The sequence below is a fragment of the Falco peregrinus genome, chromosome 3, assembly GCF_023634155.1.
Source record: "Falco peregrinus isolate bFalPer1 chromosome 3, bFalPer1.pri, whole genome shotgun sequence".
Lineage (NCBI taxonomy): Eukaryota > Metazoa > Chordata > Aves > Falconiformes > Falconidae > Falco > Falco peregrinus.
Genome location: NC_073723.1, coordinates 82,907,778 through 82,927,866, shown reverse-complemented (window position 1 = coordinate 82,927,866; position 20,089 = coordinate 82,907,778). Strand labels below are relative to the sequence as shown.

The window sequence follows — 20,089 nt, the reverse complement described above, 5'->3', positions numbered from 1 at the left end:
TATCAACAAAAATATGTATGGTTGAAGTTAAATTCCTGGAAAGGCATTTTCTCTGGATACTTTCTGGAAATGGATTAGGGCATCAAAATTGATGCTAAACCAGGAATAATGCATTCTCATTAGAATCATTATCTTAGTCATTAACATAGAGCACCTTTGCCAAAGATGCTTCAGGAAAATTACAGTCCTGCACCTTGTAAGGAAGTTAGCTTTACTGAAACTACAAAGCATTCTATTTCTAGATATGCTATTTTCAGACTACTGTTGACTTGTTGATGGCAGTACTTCTGACAGAACCTGAATCACTGTATACTAATTTTGGAGGATCACTAAGAAGAATAATTTTCACAGCACCCATCAGACAGAATTGATCTGCTATCTCAATCTCTGCCGTTACTGTAATTTGCTTGCAGATCTGCTTGAAATAAGAACAGAAATAACTGCTGTTCAGAATCACCAAAAATAAAATGTCTCCCATGGTGGCCTTCCACAGGAGGTCACACTTCAAATTCAGTGTTATGTAAAAGTAGCAGCATCCATTTTTTACTCTGTAAGGCGTACTACTTGTGAAATTAGTTTTCCAAAAAGAAACAAGCAAACAAAGGGCAGCCTTGAATCCATAACTGGATGCATTTTGACAAAGACCAAGAAACTTCCAAGTGGAACAGACAGTCTCTGTTAGTGTTCCAGAGGAATATGTAGACTAGATTGAAAATTTCAGTTAAGATTTCAGCAAGTGTTGACAGAGTGGCACACAGCCACACATTTAAGAACGTGGACTCCAATACTGCGTATTGCAATGCAAGATTCCAGTAAGCAAGAAGCAGATCTGGAAATGAGTCTGTAGGTAACTGTGCTTGAACAGCCACACCAAGTCAGGAAGGCTTTTTTTCTAAGATGCCACCTTAAATAAACCATTTTCCAACTGTAACTTACATATGCTTGAGGCTATTGTTTCTGAGTGCTTAACACTGCAAAGGAGTTCTTCAATTCTCGTCAAAGGAACTGAAATTTCACTCTTTTAGTAAAAGAATTTGCAGATTTTACTAGATGCTTAAAGTATTGTAGCTTGAATCTTTAGCTAAACCTTTTAGCTTTTCAGACTAATGCAAAAGGGCTTGAAACAAAATCAGGAGGAACTGCAAGACAAAACGCTTCAAAAGATATGCAGAGCAATAAAGGTAGCTGGCATTCTAGCTAGCTTCTCAGAAGGATGCCTGCAGCTACAAAGCAGGCAAGTCACTGGAAAACAGTAAGAATTTGGTGAAGGAACAGTCAAAATAACCATACAGAAAATCAAGACTGGTGGAATTACTGTCAAATGTGTAACATGAGAGCTCTGGTCTTTGTCAAAGCACAAAAACTGCAAGCTGTCAGACAAATGGCAGCCTGTGTCCTGGGCCAAGTGGTCTGCTCTCAGTTCATCAAATGAACATGAAAATGCCTACAGAGGAATTAAGGTCCAGCTAGGAAAAAATCGCAGCTTTTATGTGCAGGTATACTGGGCTTATTTCTTAGTGAAGACGATTTTCAGGCTTGTTCATCCTACACCTCTGTACATCCCACTGAAGAAAGAAATGTGCTCAGGCTACAGAGGCATCGAAGCTTTATCTAAGGCAGAGAGTTGCGGTGATAGCAATCCTTTGCACTGACCCTAACTGGAAGATCATTGCACACTGAAGAATTAGCAATCCATGCTGCAGTGAAGCTAAGCAGGTGCAGGCCCATGCTGTGCTCTGCGTATCCCTTGGCTGCAGGATAACCTCAGCCAGCTCAGCCAACTGACTGCAACCAAGGAGCCTGCAGGCAGCTCCAGCTTGGTAGCAGCAGTTATGCCGCCTCGGTTCCCTTGACTTGATCTAACAGTGCAGCAGCAAGTTCTCATAGATGTTGTTCTTGTCTGACAGCAGAAACAATGAACAGAGATGTTTCCTTTTAAGAAAATCCTGTGAGAGCTCAAAAGAGGAAATACTAGGTAACCTCTCCACAGATGGGATCTGCACCTCATGCTGCCCTGACTGGGGAACTGTCTGGTGCTGCACGATTCAGGATTCCCAGCACCTGAAGGGATATAACTCTACCTACCCTATTTTCCTTCTTGTGCTAGCTCCAATAAATGGTATTTCAACCAACACATTGCAGAGTCTAAGTGACTTTCTTAACGGGATCACAGGCCCAGTGCCTTGCACCAGTGATCTACACCCTTAGGATTTAGCCCAGCGCATTTGGTCTCCTCTCTTAAAACTGAAGACCTACAGTTTAGTGGCTATAAAGACCTTTACTAAAGTAAAAAGGGATTCTGTGCCATTACATCTATGGAAAAAAACCTTGAGAACAAAGTCATTTTGTTCTAGTTAGTCAATTAATCAAATCCCTAGTCAATTAAAATGTCTTCCTTAATTGCATCTTTTAGAAGTCAGTATTAAGAATTTTATTTATTTAACACAAGTAGGTAGCAGCGCTGATACCAGACTGTATTTTATCACAGGAACAGATATGCAGGACTTAAAATCTCCCAAGTCTAAATTCTATTACATGGGAACTACAGAAGCATAATAGCAAAACTAAACAAAACTAGTCCCCATAACTTATGGTGTAATCTTTGCTAAGTCTTTAAAAAGAGCAAGAAAGGAAGCAATACAACTCAGAAAAGCTATTTGGTTGTGGTAGTGGTGATGTTAGAATCAATTAGTTTGCTTCAAAATGAACTAAATTCCATTTGGACTGAAATAATTCAAAAATCTCCTATTCATTCATTTTAGATTACATAGTCAATAGAACTGTCAGATCCACTATCATAAATCACAGGAAGTTTATCTAGATGAATAAAGCTTGAAGTTGACACATAGATTCTGAAGACTGAATTTATAATTTAAGAAAACAAACATTTGTCAGCTTAATTATTCAATATTTCATTCAGTAAACACAGAAGAATTTTATTTCCAGATTTAAAAAAAAAAGTCAAAAGTAGTAACTCAAAAGGACTTCATAGCTTTTTCAAGCAAGAAGTTATGCAGTGCCTGAGGATGAAAATGGTATGCATTTAAGGAATGTTTAATAAAAGAAAAGTGAGGAAAAAAGTTTTAAAAAACTTCAGCCAAGCAAACTTTTTCCTTTATTATTATTATTATTATCAGAAGTGACATTTTAACCTAATTTTTGTGCCAATTTAGCAGACAAAGTTTCTCTGATGAAAGAACACATTTTAATAGTTTAAAATTTATAAACTTGTTAGAAATACGCCAATCACAAGAAGAGCTGACAAACATCAATTATACATGGGAAAACAAAGGAAAAAGACACATAACATTTTTTTTTAAGAACCACAGATTGAATCTTAATAACAGGTATAAATTACCAAAACTGTATTTTTCAGATGCTACTTGGAGAACTTACTGATGAAAAAAAAGGAACAAAATACCTTTCAGGATGTTCAAAACTATTACAAGTAATATAAAAGAAGATGACTAGAAAACCTGCTAACTAAAGACACAAACAAATATATATATGCATTGGAACAATTTGTTTCTATGTGCTTGTGAGTATGAACACATGCAAAGGCTGGGAGAAGGACTGCATAATTTCTTTGACAATAAGGATAACTTGATGTCAGGGCCAAAAGAAGACGTAGGCACTTATCCATACCTGGTGGTATTTAGTTAGCTAAATTTGAAAATGAGAAACAGAAACTCATGCACTGCTGTTGCTTTACGAGGCAGATGCTGAAAATCTGTAAATGCTGCAGTTACTGCAACTGTAATTTTTTTCCCCAGGAGAGTTCTACACATAATCAGCATCTTGCTTTTGTGTGTGCCTAGGATTGTTTAGCTTGATGTAGTGAATAGCTGTTTCATGTAAAACTTATCGTGTGGAATCACCACACACCATTTTGGTACGGGTCTCATCAATTCTGCATAGAGATAAAAGAATCTCCCATCTCCTCCCACTGCATCCTGCTTATTAATCCAAAGACTGTTGACCTATTCTGGCACAATATACAGCCTGTTATGTTCAACTGCAGGTCTTTTGTAATCCCCTTAAGAATCACTGGTTTTTAGGATACAGATCCCATTTTTTGCAGCAATGTCCTTTCCCCTCTTCTTGCATGTGCCACTGTGCATTTGTTTACACTAAGACATCTTCTTCAAATCAGTTCAGATCTATTAAACAGTTGATAAAGTGGTACATGAGTATTGTATTTCCCTCCCTCTCAACCCACCTCTTAATCACACCAAAGTGTGATGATCAGAGATTTCACACTGATTGCCAGGTCAATGATGAAAATTGTGAATATTTTCAGGTCTACCACTGGTCCTTGTGAAACCTGCCTGCAGATCCACCTGGCTTTCAGTACACAGTCTGCTTTGCAGTCACTGGGTGCTCTCCTGTTTGTTAGCATGGGTGAGCTATGCTTCACAGTTATCATACTGTTTCCTGCTTTTTAATCTGACATTCATTAAAATATCTATTTTCAGAAGTGCCAACCCCCTTTAACTTCCAACTTACTTCAAATGTAGTTGCAGATGACTGAAAAAAAACCCAGTCTTTTGCTGCAGTCTTAAAAACTGGTGGGTGTTTAACTTCAAGCAGATCTGGCAACAGTCAATTTAGTGTAATCGTTGTAAACAAACGAATAAATGTAAAATGAACTCACCGGTAGGAAAAAACAGTTGTTTTGTATACACCACCGTGTCTGATTACTTGAATTAGGAAAACTTGCATTTGATGAATTAAGAACTGAAGTAAAAGCTTTCCCAGCATTATCCAGGAAAAACTAGAGAAAAACAACATATAATCCATTAGCTTGTCAGCTGTTTAAGGTCAAAATAGAGAAGAGAAATGCAGAAGCAGAGAAAGCCTTGCCAGTAATCACTTAACTCTGGTATTTCACTGCAAATTGAAATAGCAAAGGGAAAATGACATCACTCGATTACTTGTTCCTGCATTCTCAGACAAAAACAACTTTGTTAACCTCCATCTGACACTTCCCATTTGAGTAAAAGATGAAAGGCTCTTTCTTATGTTACTTTCATGTATCAGAAGCTCACACACATGAGACAATGATGAAATAAATTTAATATGAATAATTCTTTGATTTACCTCAACTGAACTTCCTATTTAAACACAGGAAGAATTAAAGAACAAGAAGTCTTTACTGAAGTTGATTTACACAGATGTAATAACGTAATAACAAAGACAATAATATTGGTACTAATGTTATTGAAACAGAGTAGAACCAGTATCTCCTGGGTCATCACATTCAGCCAGTTGATGTCACAGGTAACCATCATCACACAGTACCTCTGTATTGATCCAGTGCTTTCTTGGCATGTTAGATTTCTGTGACTACATTAATTCCACTGCTTTGAATCTCACCACTTTCTTGTGATCCACTGCTTTGAATCTCACCACTTAACTTCTTTCTATGTTTATCCAGTATTCCTGGCCAGTTCCCATGGTTTTTTTCTTTTGCTAATCTCATCCTTTAGGTTTCAGATAGCTCCTTTCTCTCCCTAGTATGTACATTCCTTGTATTTAATGCCATCTCAGCCTTCTTATGCTCAGCAATCTGTTTTTCTAGTTTCTTCCCAGAAAACAAGCTCTTTATTCCCCTAATCATTCTAGTAGTCACCCTCTGCACCCTCTTTCAGTTCAACCTTCTGGATGACCGAAATTGCAAACACACTTCCCAGATTTTATCAGTGAATCATGCAATAGCATTTACACTAATTCTGCAGAAAATATGTTTTCATACATCCTAGAACATCCTACAAACCCTTAATTGCTGAGTGTACTTCACAGAAGTGGGGCTCAGACAGATCATGATGTTATAGCAGCTTAACACATTGCTGCGCATTGGCATAATCCTAGCCACTAACATCACGCTCAGCAAATGTGAGGTAGCTCTCCTTCATTTGGACTCACTTTGGTAAATGCAGTTTACACTTACCAGGAGTTAAAAGCAGTCACATGGATGGTTATTGTGATTCAGCTGAGTTGTCATTAAACCCATATAATTAATCAAAGTCTTGTACTCATCACATCTCCATCTGATGAGCTTCCAACTTGTATCAGAATTTCTGGTCACTGGTCTGTAAGACCAACCACAATCTTGTGCTCTGTACTACTATATTACATCCTAGTTCTTTTACCTATATCCTTAGCTGACTTCTTCCTCTCTAAAATCTCAAGCCTTCCTTCAAAGACATTGCCTGTCACCTTAATTTCATTAGCAAATTTCACCATCCCTCTCAAAGTGTATATGAAAATCAACACCAGGTTGATCATTGCAGAGCTCCACAGGTTGCCTCCCTCTCACCCATTGTTCTCTGCAGGTAACCAGTTTGCAATCCACCTCTAAATTCTTTCCCCAACCCCATCTTTACCTACTGCCCCAGAGAAAAACTGCTTGGTTTCACTCAGAGTAACCAAATGTGGATTAAAACAGTTTATTGATTTACTAACACTAGATCTGGTCAGCCACAGCTCTGTATAACCAAGTCTTGAACACTTCCAAGGATGGAGATCCCATAATCCCCCTTGGCAGCATGTCCCAGAACTGTACTACATGCAGAGTGACTTCTTCTTTCCTTTCTAAGGACTATTCAACCTCCAAGCTATCACCCATGGTCAGTGTCACTTGGTACGTTTTGTGGTGCTGCTGAGAAGAGTTTGAAAACATCATCACTGTAACACCCCTTCAACAGAAGTAGGACTGGTTGTGGACTTGGGAAGGTGATTGCAACGCCACCTGCTACCAAGACCAAGTTGGCACTCAACTTTGTACAGTTGGCACTTTCAAGCTGTCTTCCTTCGCTAACATGCTTCTCTGACTCTTCATGTGAAACTACACATCATTAACCAGCAATCAATGAACTACACATTCAGGATCAGCATCACTGATACAACAGATAAACCCACAACACCAGACACTACAAAATGTTAGTAAACACCTACAGATTTTGAAACACCCTTCTATAAATGATCCTGAAGAGCTCCCATCACACACACACACAGACACACACAGACACACACAGACACACACAGACACACACACAGACACACAGACACACAGACACAGACACACAGACATATACACACAGACACAGACACAGACACAGACACACACACACTCTCTCTCTCTCACACACACACAGAGTGTTATATGCATATCTACCCATTCTCACAGGATGTGTGGGTTAAATGCACACACTCCCTTTTCTGGGATTTTGGGCAAAGACCCTCCAGACAGCTTTAAGTATTCAACCCTCATCCCTACCCCCAACTATTTAAAGTGACATTCTCATCTTATAAGGTGTTATTAACCAGGTCATTTGCCAAGGGTGGGCAATGAGAGTCCCCACATCCCACTGATAGTGCATTTACTGTATTCAGTCTCAGAATCCCATCCCACGCTTGTCCACTGTGCAAAAGATTATATACCATGAAAAACTCACAGTTCTATTATATAAGATACATGTGTATATGTATTTATATATATTAATCTATATTAAAGTATTTTAATTTTGGTTTTGAGCTTTCTACAGGGCATTTCTGACCTATGAATGTTACCTGTCTAGACAGAATTCTATAGGAAATGTGGTATACCTATGAATACATAAATAAATATAGAAAGGGGAAAAAAAGGATACGAAAATGTTGTCAACTCCCGTGAGCCAAACAACGGTTATCTCTGAATGATGTGTTTGTACTTGTCTTTCTTGTCTCTCATCAGTTATCTACATCTGCTATCGTGCTTTGGAGATATATATTGTTCTCCAACGTAGTATTTTTGTGTAAGAGACAGCTCAGTCCTACTAAGCAGTCACACCTACTCAAACGACTCAAATGAAAGCGATATTTTTTATGAATACCAATGTTTGCCAGGGAACATCTGAGCATGCTACCATTAAATTCTCATTTTAACGTCATATATTCTAACAACTTTTTCTTTTCTTGTGTTTGTATAATCTGCAATCTTCAGTTGAGAGTTTTTTGCCTCACACGATGAAAATGCGTGCTGTGCTGGTATTTCTTTCAATAGGAGCCATGTGGTGACAGACCCTACCCCTGCAACATGAGATAAGCAAGGCAGCTGCATCTCCCTTGTTACCTCATTAAGAATCTGCAAAAGATTACACAATACCCTAGTTTAGATCTTACTGGAAAAAAAGCCAGCTTTCCCAGTGTGGTACTTTCAACCCTTCTGTACAATCCACAAGGCATCAGAACCAAGGCTTCATAATGAACACAGTCCAAGAGCCTGTAAACATGGCCAAATAAAATGGGTTGTATCTCACCTTACTAAGCAAGTGGGCTTGCTGATTTCCATGTTAATGTGCATAAAATAGGATCCTATTGAGAAGAAGGAAAGGTGCCAGAATATAATGTTAAGTGCACTAATCAAATGCACGCTGAATTAAACATTTACGGAATAAGCAATAAAATGTGTAAAGTTTTAATAGCTACCATGTGAATGGGTTGACCCTATGACAGGTAAGCAGGAGGGAGAGAGCTGGGAAATACCCTTCCATTGAACTACTGAATCAGAGTAAAAGGCAAAATTAATTGATTGAAGTGCCACAGATAGTTCAACTGTGGTCATCAACCTATGGTAGCACAATGTCATGCAGCAGACATCTGTAAAGACAACTACTGACATAATTTTCTCTGCAGAAGGAACATGCAGGCTACCCTTGGAATACTAACAAGTGAGCTTTTGCACACTAGCAACAAACCCCCACAGGCCAGAGGTAAGCTCTTTAGGGAGTAGGTGCTTCAAGATCAGCAATTCCAGAGCAGAGCTGTGCTTAATCAATGGAAACACATAAAGAACAAAAACAAAGATCTGGCATGTTACCAAAAAAATGCAGCTCAGCTGAATTTACAGCTTACATTTAATTTGATCCCGTAATTGTTTTCTCTTCCTTATTATACAAAATTACATTGGAAATGGACATGTGAAGACTATAAAGAAAAGGATTAAAAAAAAATCTGTCACCATCCCTCTCTCCCCATGACCCCCTTGCCTCATACAAACACAAAACTGTATTTTAAATTCATTTTCTGCTATTCCAAAAGAGCTATGCAATCTCCTTAAGACACAATGGTATACAGATTTTATAGTGATATATGGAAGAAATTTTTTACAATGAGGTTGACGGAACACCGGCACAGGGTTGCCCAGAGAGGTGGTAGACACCCCATCCCTGGAAACACTCCAGATCAGATTGGGTAGAGCTCTAAGAAACTTGATTTAGTTGAAGATGTTCCCGCTTATTGGGGAGGGTGGGGGGTGGGGTGGGGTGGGTGTTGGGACTAGGTGACCTTTAGTGGTCCCTTCCAACCCAAAGTATTCTATGATTCGAATCCTGAATCTGAAAGCTGGTAGGCAGGGCACCTTCCTGGGACAGTATAGCCCTGAGATCCTGTTGTTGTGCTAAGAACCCTTCATGCATTTGGTTCAGAAGTCACTGAGTCAAAGAGCTGTTACAGGGCTCTTTCATCATGCCATGTTCCTTGAGATTGCATGAGTCCCAGAGGATGGTGAGGTACAATCATTGGATGTACTGTATACGGTCACTCAGCTTCCAAGAATTGACCCTTTGCAGTCATGCAGTCCAACTATCTCTCGGAGGTGTCTGGAATGTTCCCTGCAGTATACTTTCTCACGTTCAGTTTAATGCAGATCGGCTTGGCAAAAAGAGTTTTCCTCAGCCATTGATTGTTGCCCTACTCTATATATAGCACCAGATCTAATGCTCAGTGGAAGTAGCATTAGTCACCCTCCCCCTTCAGCTGAGAAGTATTTGATACTTATGTCACCTTAGATGTTTTTTAACTTCCCTTGCTGATCATGACTATATACCTCTCAAACGGGAAGACTGTCTGCTGAAACAGCTAATTTGAAAGAAAATTGCACCCCCACTCTTTTCTACTGTTTCTTGACCATAAAGACTGAATTTTATTTGGCATTTTGGTCTTAATTATGATTTATAAGGTGTAGGATGCTTAGACGCTTTTTATCTCCATTAAATCTTAATGGCTACATTTTGCCTTTTTCTACTGAAAGAGTTCATGGAAATAAATGCAGTTAATGGACTCTGCTATTAAGTACATGTTGCTTAGAGATATAATAATGATACTTCAGAGTCTCTCCCACAATTTGCTATTAATATTAAGGAAATGCAAATTTCACAATCACATTTAAAGTCATTTTTGCTAGTCAAACTATTAAGGTTTAGTTTCAAGGTGGGAATTGTACTTAAAATTATCATCTCATGAATATCATGGAACATGATTATTTGTAACACTGCAGACATTACTGATAAGGCACAAGGACTTTAAAATACAGCATATTAGGCTTTACTGTAATAGTCCACATAAAAATGGACATGAACCAATAATATTAAAAACTTTTTCTAAAAATGTACTGAACAACTGCTGTTTTGCTAGAATGTCTTTTAGTAGTTGAAGGCCAAATATGAGGTGGGCTGTACACAACAGTAGAGCTTCAGTCTAAGGAAAAAAGAGTTGCTGACCACATCCTCTTTTACACTTTAATTTAATAAATAACCATATGGTTGCAGGAACTCTAACTCAAAGTATACTTTAAACTTTAATCTGACCTTCATTTTACAAGCAACTCCATCTCTGGGTTTTGTCCTGTAGTACACCAAATAACCTTTGCTTGGCTAAAGTTTATAATTCATAAAGGCATATACAGTCTTCAGCTGAGGACAAGAGTTGATGGAGAATCAACAACTCAGAACAAATATTCCCATTGCTAACTGCCTTCACTGCTGAAAAGTGAGCTTATTTTCTCATTTCCAGTCACTGCTTCTTTGAGTTTTTCCTGTACCAGCCCTAAACACCAAATTCAAGTAGCTGAACTTTATATTTTGAATATGGAATTGTTTTTGACTCTACCTCCTCTAGTTAAAAAAAATGCAGCAGAAAGAAAGGAAAATATCTACTTTCCTGAAAAGACAATTAACAAAAAAAAACAAAAACAAAAACAAAAAACCAACCAAAAAAAAAAAGACTAGGATCATTTAATAGAAAAAAAACAGAGAGAAGATTCTACCAGAAATTTCAAGCATTCACATTTGAAAGCCCACATTACATCATTACATCATTCTGACAAGTTTAGTACTTACTGTAACAAATGATTGACTAATGGTCCCCTGAAATGTTGTGGGAAAACAAAATAAAACAGTGTAGGTATTATCAGTCTTTAATACATTCATAATCTCCATAATACATTATGTTTTCTGTTACTCTGCTTTACATTTCTGCCTCTGGCAATCATTGTCATGTAAAGTTCCTGGCACAGCCATGGGCCATAAATTCAACATCTAAACAAATACTGAAAAAAAAAAGACCTCAGAAGAATAAAAAAACAAGAAAAAAATTACCCCTTTTCCCTTACCATATTGAATACAGCCATAGTCAATATTATAGCAGTGGTTGTCAATGTAAGAGTGATCCTTGGCCAAGGACGGTTTGCAATTATTCCAGATGATTTCAGGATCCACAACAATGAAGCTGATGCTTTCTTGCTACATTGCTAAGTGTGAAGAGTTTATAAAAGAGAAAATAAAAATAGCTTTAGTATATTAAATTACTATAAATAAGAATAAAGAAGGCTCAAGATTGAGGGCAGCATTAATCTTGAAACATTGTACAGAAGTATTCAACTGTTATATTCTCATAAGTTACAATTCACCATTTTACATGAAAATAAATGCAAATTTAGTTTAAATTTCTATTATAATATCAATTCTGTTTAATTACAATTTGTAACTTATTAAACATTCAATATATATAAGTAATAATAGAAAACACAGAGTTGACAGAACTGCCATTACCTCTAATATCAGTAAATTACCTCCCCCGCTTCAATTGAAAGAACAATATTTAGTAGCCTTTGGAAACTTCAAAATGTAAGTAACAACTCTGCAAAGTCTTTGACAGAGAGACAGAGGTCTCCTCACGCAGGATAAAGGCTGTATACGTAGATGTAGACCTGGCAGTCTACAAAATCGCGGGGTTTCTGGGTTTTTCTTTCATTTGTTTGGAGACCTGTTTGAAGTTCATTTTATGTGAAAGAAAACTCAGCAAACCAGATCAACTTTTCCTAAAACTATCTACAAGACAAATAAGCATTTCATACAACAATTAGACTTACAATTTGAAACAAGGTGTATTTAGTGAATAGAAAATTTCTCATATATATTGGCAAAAACTAACAATAAAAACCTCTGACTCATTTAACCTGTTTCCAAGAACACACTGCAAACTGTCCATTCATACACACATAGTGCCCAGAGGCACAAGATGCTCACACAGAATAAACAATTTGTGGCACATCCAATAAATATTAATTTTCCCAAAACTTTAGCAATGAGGAGATAAGGTTGCCTAGAAGCATCTTGTGCCCTTTCCAAATGCCAAATTCAGCTATATTGAAAACTGTAAAAAAGGCAATGAAAAGTTAAGGAACACCACACTCCCACAGAAATAATTGCTTTTTATCAGCTTGTCTATTTACTTAATATTATCAGAGATCACTTTACATATTGTTTTCACCCCAGCCACAGCAATCAGCAGAGATACAAGCACAGGAAGTCTCTAAAATGAGAACTCAAGCACTAAAAACTATCAAATATAGGACTTTACAGTATTTATCTATTAGTTCAGGTTCAGTGGCACATCAAACTAAACTACACTATTAACCAACACATGTGATGTAGTTTGCACGAAGGTCTTTGTCATACTGCACATAACTTTTTCCCTCCTAATTACACACTATTTGGACAAGCCTACTACATACCTAGAACTTTTTTCTGCATATTGTTTACATATTGCTTTTATGACAGGAGGTTTGCATACTGGATTGGACAGCTTCTGAGTGAATGAAGTCAGTGTGAGGAAGGCCAAAACAGTAACTGGAATCTCAAGGATGAATAAAGAAAAAGGGAAAAAGAGGCAGGTTTATATACACATTACTCGTCCCTCATATTAAAAGAAAACAGCACATAAAGTCAAAACACCTGCATTTTTGAGCAAGAAACTTCTGCTCAGATGCCTTTTTGAACTTCCAAACCTTGTTCTCCAACCCTAAGTACATAGTAAATTTCAAGATAATTTGAATCCACATGTAGATTTTAGAAAAATTTTGTCATCCTTCCCACTTTAATAAAGTAAAAAGCACAAACCTAGATTGCTGCTGTTGCTACAGAAGGGGAGTATTCAACTGGACGCAGGGAATGGATCAGTGTAAAAATTAATCATTCAGTTATCTGTCTAGTCTACCTAAAATCTAATGAGTCAGGGAGCATGGATTTATGGCAAATTAGTCACGAAATCATGCCTTCAATTACTGTTTGCCTTTGTTACAGCACACCTGGAGCTTTACTACAACTTCACCTACATTGTTCTGTGATTTTCTTGGATGTTTAGAAGTAGCTGGAACAGTTTAAATTGGATTAGGGACAAAACTAGGCAGAAACACTGAGAAAGTATGAGGAATATGAATTGGACGAGAAATGATATAGATAAAGCCATACATTGTGCTCTCCTTTCTGAATTATGCTACAGGGAGCTATACTGTTCAAGGAAAGTCTTTAGGATAGGGAATTCCAAGAAAAGAAGCTAATGATGAAAATAAATAATCTGGCCTAACCCAGATACATTTTATTATGAATTTTACTGATTTTAGGTTATTTGACTAAAGGCTAATCAAATTAAACACAAAGACCTGGTGATGATCAAAAGGACAGTGACAGGTGGTGAAACCAGAGTAACCTAATCAGTGCAGAACAGAAACCACTGCATCCGCTGCTCCTAAGACCACTGAAGGAGAATGTTTCAGCCATGGTTTCCAATGGGAAACCAACCAAGAAGCCTCAACAAAAGAAACTCCCTGTCCAGGATGCCCTGCAGGCTAACAATGATTACTACCTAAAAGGACAGTATGCTAAAGAGAAGAGGGGATGAAAGGAAATGGCTGCATGTAAATACTTGTCTAAACAAGTCTGTTGTATATTACAAAATCCTATCTCTAACCACTTTCTGTGTAAGTGCAATCCTTATTCTGAGCCTGCCTGTGTGCGAATGCTAGCAAACTTCATGCTGGCAAGTAGCACAGGATGGGTGCCAGTCACTAGAGAACAACTGATCACATATCTCAGGCAGCTGAGGGCCTGGGTGCCAACAACTGAAGTGTCTCAGGCCAGTCCCTGGAGAGACCCATACGGTGTGTGTGGGAGTGTGTGTGTAACCATTAGGAAACTTAAACTGCAATGTCTGGTAAGGAGATCTACATTTGGAGAGACCCAAGGTGACCGACGCAAAGCCAGTCGCTGCGTAAGGAGGGCAGAGCCTGGGCATGGATATTGTATTGGCTTTTGTACTGATGTTGTATTGAGTAAGTCCATCTTGAGTGACCCACAAATGTGAGTGTGTCTGGTGACAGTCAGGGTGTGTGCTCCACTAGCAAACTTCAGTCCTGATCAGCCAGAAAGGAGGACCTAGACCACCAGTGTTGATCACACCTATGTGAGGGCTGCTTGTTGTTATGTGGGTGCTGTAAGAAAGCTGCTCTGTCTGTGGATCTCTGTGGTTGGTCCTGTGCGTATCATATATGCCTGTGTGCTCAACCTCACTAATACGTTATACCTGGTACATGGTACTGACAGCCTCCCACTGATGGGAGTGGGACAGAAGGATCCCCTGGGTCTTTAATTCCATCAAACTGGGCTCCAGTAGACCAGGAAGGAGCACACCCCTGCTCCTGAACTCCACTGGATCCAACAAGCTCTAGCAGCTCTTATTTTCAATTTCATAACATTAAAAAACATGGCTCTGTAACACATGCAAAACAATGCAAAAAAAGATGCTTTCATGTTTTTCTAGTGCTAAGTAATGTAAATTGATGGTTACCTCTGCACAAATGAACAACTTGTGTTATATTAATTTTGAAGATAAAACTTAAGTTTTCACATAGCAAATTTCTGTTGAATCCCCATAGCTAAATACACAAATGTCGGTATCAAATGATGAAGACATCTTGGACTTTTCTACTTTAACATCAATGCTTCCAATTACTGAATTTAAACTTTTTCATTTTTTAAAGTAATAATTGAAAAAGTTACAGTCCAGTGCTTAGATTACTTAGCAATGTCCACACTAAGGTCTGCATTTATTGCTGAGGACTGTTTTACTGCTTTCAAAGTACCTGTACACTTTTGAAAAGACCTATGTAACTTCTGTACTAAAATTCCTTGCAATTCTAAATCTCCTTTGTTTGCAAGATTTTTGATCAATATCACCTAACTGTTCTAATGTATTTTAGCAAGGAGGAACTAATTGGACTGCTTTTCTACATTTGTTTAGAAAGCTGTTTTTCTGCTTGTAAAACAGCAGCACACCAGAAATCAGTGATGCATTTCTTACCAGGCTGTTTACTGCACAGTTCTGAATTCTGGAGGGGAAGGATCACTGTTTATTTTGTACATCTGTCACGCTCACCTGGTTTGTTAAATAGATGACAGGTCTCTAATAGCAAAGAGATCAGCCTACATATGTTAAGCCAATGAGGCTTCTGAAAGGTAAATTTGTGACAAAACCCTAATTTACGCTAAAAAACTTTAAAGCATTGAGTAGAAATTCCTGAGAAAATATGAAAGAATACACTGTCGATCAGTAATCCTCTATGTGAATTAACAGATTTTCTGAACTTAATTTAACTTTTAAACAGTCCATATATAACACAACTGCAGCAGCTCAGTACTGCTGAAAATTTAGTGAATTCCTGTAAGCAGAACTGAAGCGGTGGGGTGATCATTAAATTCAGATTCTTAATGGCACTGGCAGAACTATGCAGGTTAATTTAGCTGATTCATGAGCTTATGTCAAACACTTTTTTTGGTAAATGTTATGTCTCATTTGCAATTTTCTTAAGAAAATGGAGACTGAGATGAAAGGAAGAAAGTAATAATTTCTAGAAAGCATGCAAGAAGGGTAAGACATCTGATCTCAGTAGCATTCACTTCTGCGTCCATTCTAAGCAGAGCTGGCAGAATATGGTTTAGCATTTCTGTCCTGCTTTCAGCTGGGACAGAGTTAATTTTCTTCTTAGTAGCTGGTGGAGTGCTGTGTTTTGGATTTGGTATAAGAACAACGTTGATAACACACTATGTGTTTAGTTGTTCTTGGTAACATTTATACTAAGTCAAAGACTTTTCAGTTTCTCAGAAGGCTGGAGGGGCACAAAGAAGTTGGGAGCGGACGCAGCCAGGACAGCTGGCCCAAATGAGCCAAAGGGATATTCCACACCATAGAATGTCATGCTTAGTATATAAACTGGGGGGAACTGGCTGGGCCCTGCCAATCGCTGCTTGGGGACTGGCTGGACATCAGTCAGTGGGTGGCGTGCAGCTGTACTGTGCATCACTTGGTTTTTCTCCCTTCCCTTTGGATTTTATTCCTCTCTCCTTCTCCCTCATTTTTAATTATAATTATTATGGGTTTGCATTCCCCCCCTCCTATTTTATTTTAATTGTTAAATTGTTCTTATCTCAGCCTTTGAGTTTTACATTCCTTTTCGATTCTCCTCCCCGTCCAACTGAAAGGGAGTGTGAGAGTGAGCGAGCGGCTGCACAGTACTTAGTTTCTGGGTGGGATTAAGCCATGACAGTTTATCATTTTTCTACTAGGAATAATACATATCTGTAGTATTAAAGGTGACTAATGTATTACCGTTTCATCTGAACATGTTAAATCTGATATGACAGTTCAACATGATAGCGAGTAATAAAGTATTTTGAATATTCAGGTTATTAAAATGTATCCTGTGTTGTCTTTGCACACACAAAAACCTACTTCAGCATTTAACAAAATGAATGCTGTCTTTCTGAGTGAGATCAAGGAACCGGTGTGAGAATTAATTGTGACAGCTATGTTGTAGATGAAAGACAGTGTCACAAGACCTGTCACACTTCTCCTTCACATGCTAGCTGAAGTTGGAACATCTTGACTGAAGACCTCTTATTTACAGGAAGCCAGTGAATCACTTTTCTATAGTTCTATTATTGTTCTTTTCATTCTGCATTCAAATACAACTTAATATTTTACTAACACTGATGTTACAAAGAATGAAATCAAGAGAAAAAAATTCAGATTCTTTTCACATACTCATTTCCACTCAAACTTGAATACATCAAGGTTCAGATCCAAAGAACTGGGTGATTAGTTGACAGTGATTATACTGACCTATGCTTGGAGAACGGTGATTTTTCTATAGAGACACAAGCTTACACTTTACATAAATTTCTAACAGTCCTATTGTTAATAATAAAGGATTAAAGTATTTCTAAAATGAGTACTGTAACACCAAGCTTGGCGGCACCTGTAAATCTAAGCCAGGCATTTTGAATCATTCAAAATGCACCCAGGTAATGAGTTTATTCAACTTATAGGAGATATAACTGTTTTGCCAAACCTAGAAACCTAAATAAAGAAATAACAGGAAAAACTGAAGTCAGTATCACATTTTCAATTTCACCGTACTTTGTAGTGATCATTATCCTTCACAAAGGGTCACGTTGAAATGATCATGTGGTTCGCTTCAACTGTCTCATTCAAAGGAAAGACCACAGCAGCGAGCTGTATAAATATGCCTTTGGGCACTCACAGGTCAGTCCCGGTACCTCCTGTGCTGCTTTCCTCATTCAAGAAAATGTACAGTTGCTGTGTTATGTGCTATTTTAAGGTAAGATGTTCTCAGTCCATCCTGTCAAAGTTCTTCCATGTCACATAAAGAGACACTGGTTTTGAGAAAGAGCAAACGTGAATGAGTTTTTAAGGACAATGCTCAGGGCACTGAACTAGAGGAAGGAGTTCCAAATGCTACGTTTCACATTGACCAAGTCTTGATCTCCAAGTAAGACTGTAACACCCAAAAATTACCTCGCACAACAAAAACCCTGATCTGTGACCACACTGTGATACTTACATATCATGGATATTACTTCTCAGGTAACACATGTAAAAGAACTTTCAAAACAGTCTGGATGCACTGCTTTTGTCCTTCTTATTAACTAACTGTAGGGAAAACTGTATACTGGACTGTTGGTATGAGGAAGCACACTCAGATATCTCTTTATTTGGAGGTAACTTACAATCTTGCCTTTGACAATGACACTAAAAAGCAGCTTTGACAATTTTTTTATTTAAAAAAATCAAGACAGTCTCACTAATCAAATAATATTAAAGAGAACTTATTGGCACAATAGACATAAGAAATTTGTGGCTTTCGCCAGGTTAGGCAATTTCAGTTGGTCACAATCACATAACATATCACAAATAGATCACTCAAGAGGGAGTAAGAAGGACTTTTGTTACTGAAATCAGTACAACTCTAACAGTCGCCGAAACCTGAACATGTGATGATGGATTTGCTGTTGCAGTGCCTGTGCTAGAGATTCATTAGAATGACATTTAGGTTTAATAAGCCTCTTTTATGGACCCTACTGGAGGCGTCGAAGTGCCTCTCCAGGTTCTCCTTGTGGTCCCCCATCCCTGTTTTAAACTGTAATTTACAAACAAAGCCTGACTATTGAAGAAACTGAAGGGCCTTGGTCTTTCATTCATATCTGCATTAAGGGAGATACACATCAGAGGTAAGATTCCATGTAAAAAATAATTTCCAAGTAGTTCTGGTGCCGATACGCCTGTCCTTGCAGAGCTTTTAAATATCTTAAGTGTACACACTCTTTCAGACTGTGAAGTACCAATGCTAATTGCTTTAGAGTAAAATACAAATCCCTGTAAACAAAGGTAAAGATTTTGTATCACTTATTACACAATGTGTAGTGTAATGCAAATAATAAATAGCATGCGCTCTTCTAGCGCATAGGACTGCTCACATACTGGCTGCACTTTGTTGGATGCTCTGGGTGACCTCAAAGCAGAACATCTTTCTCAGCTGTATTTTCTGACATTTCTTCGGTTGGTATTGTGTTCTGTTAATTCCATGGTTCAATTGGGTATTTAAGAGAGACTATAAACATGTTCAGATGACATGACAGGAAAAAAAATATCTTTTTACTTCTAATCTTCCTTATTAGCTGAAGTAGCTCAATAGGCTTGCATGGTATAAACATATGCAACCAAACCCGATTTCATATTAATGGAAAATAACTGGCACAAAGAGTATGTGGTATCAACTAAGTGCACACATGTCCCAGGTAAGGCAAAGAAATTTTTGAGACAGTATTTGAATCAATGCACAAAGAACATCCACTCGAGACTAATACTTCTTCGGATGGCTACCTCAGCTATCACAGAGATCTCTCCTTTACATGCTTATGGTGGTGGTTTTTTGTTTCCCCTCCATTGTTTACATTACTTTTTCAAATATCTTTTAGGTAACCAGATCTCTGCTTCTTCACGTTCATATCAGAAGGTAAAACTTTTCTAAGAGTTTCCAGGTTTAAGGCACTTCACACTCATTCTATGAACTCATCTACAGTTCAAGAAGATAAAGAGAACAGACAGAGAAAATGTATGAGGTAAAGGACCATAACTGTCCTCTATCTGCATGTAATTTGGGAAGGAAACTTCTCAAGGAAAATCCAAAGAAAATACTCAAAATTAATAAAAAAAATGTCCTAATTTAAAATATGAACATAAAAGCTAAAAAGGATCTTTAAGCACAAAAATACTTGTAATTTTAAGATTTAAATCTGAATACTGTGATCATCTAAGAAAGTAAAAAAGAAATAGTTATGCATAGGCACAAAAAAATTAATTAGAATACAAAAGATATAAATCCATTTCAAGTTTCAGGACATATGCCAATTTTAGCTAGGATTGACGAAGGTTTAATCCCTATGGGCAAACAACTGTTTCTATGAGAACTGTCAGCCCTCCCTGCCCTCAGCCTGGCTGCCTGAGGCCGGCAGGGGATGACACACTGCAAAGGCAGGCTCTGGGAATCTGTAACCTCATTATCTGTGCTACTGCTCTGCTGCAATTTTTGATGGAAAAATTCGTATTCTTTTTATTGGCTTTTGGTATCACT

The 20,089-nt window shown here is 37.9% G+C and overlaps 1 protein-coding gene across 2 annotated transcripts in view; it reads right to left on the bottom strand.

Annotated features, from left to right (window-relative positions):
- Window positions 1-20,089, bottom strand: part of ADCY2 (adenylate cyclase 2) — a 225,116-nt gene that overhangs the window by 25,719 nt on the left and 179,308 nt on the right. For both annotated transcript variants that reach the window (XM_055800387.1, XM_055800386.1), the window contains exons 16-17: window positions 11,432-11,569; window positions 4,655-4,774 (exon numbers count right to left, since the gene is read on the bottom strand). In XM_055800387.1, the coding sequence (XP_055656362.1) occupies window positions 4,655-4,774; window positions 11,432-11,569 (258 nt within the window). The remainder of the gene's footprint in view (window positions 1-4,654; window positions 4,775-11,431; window positions 11,570-20,089) is intronic.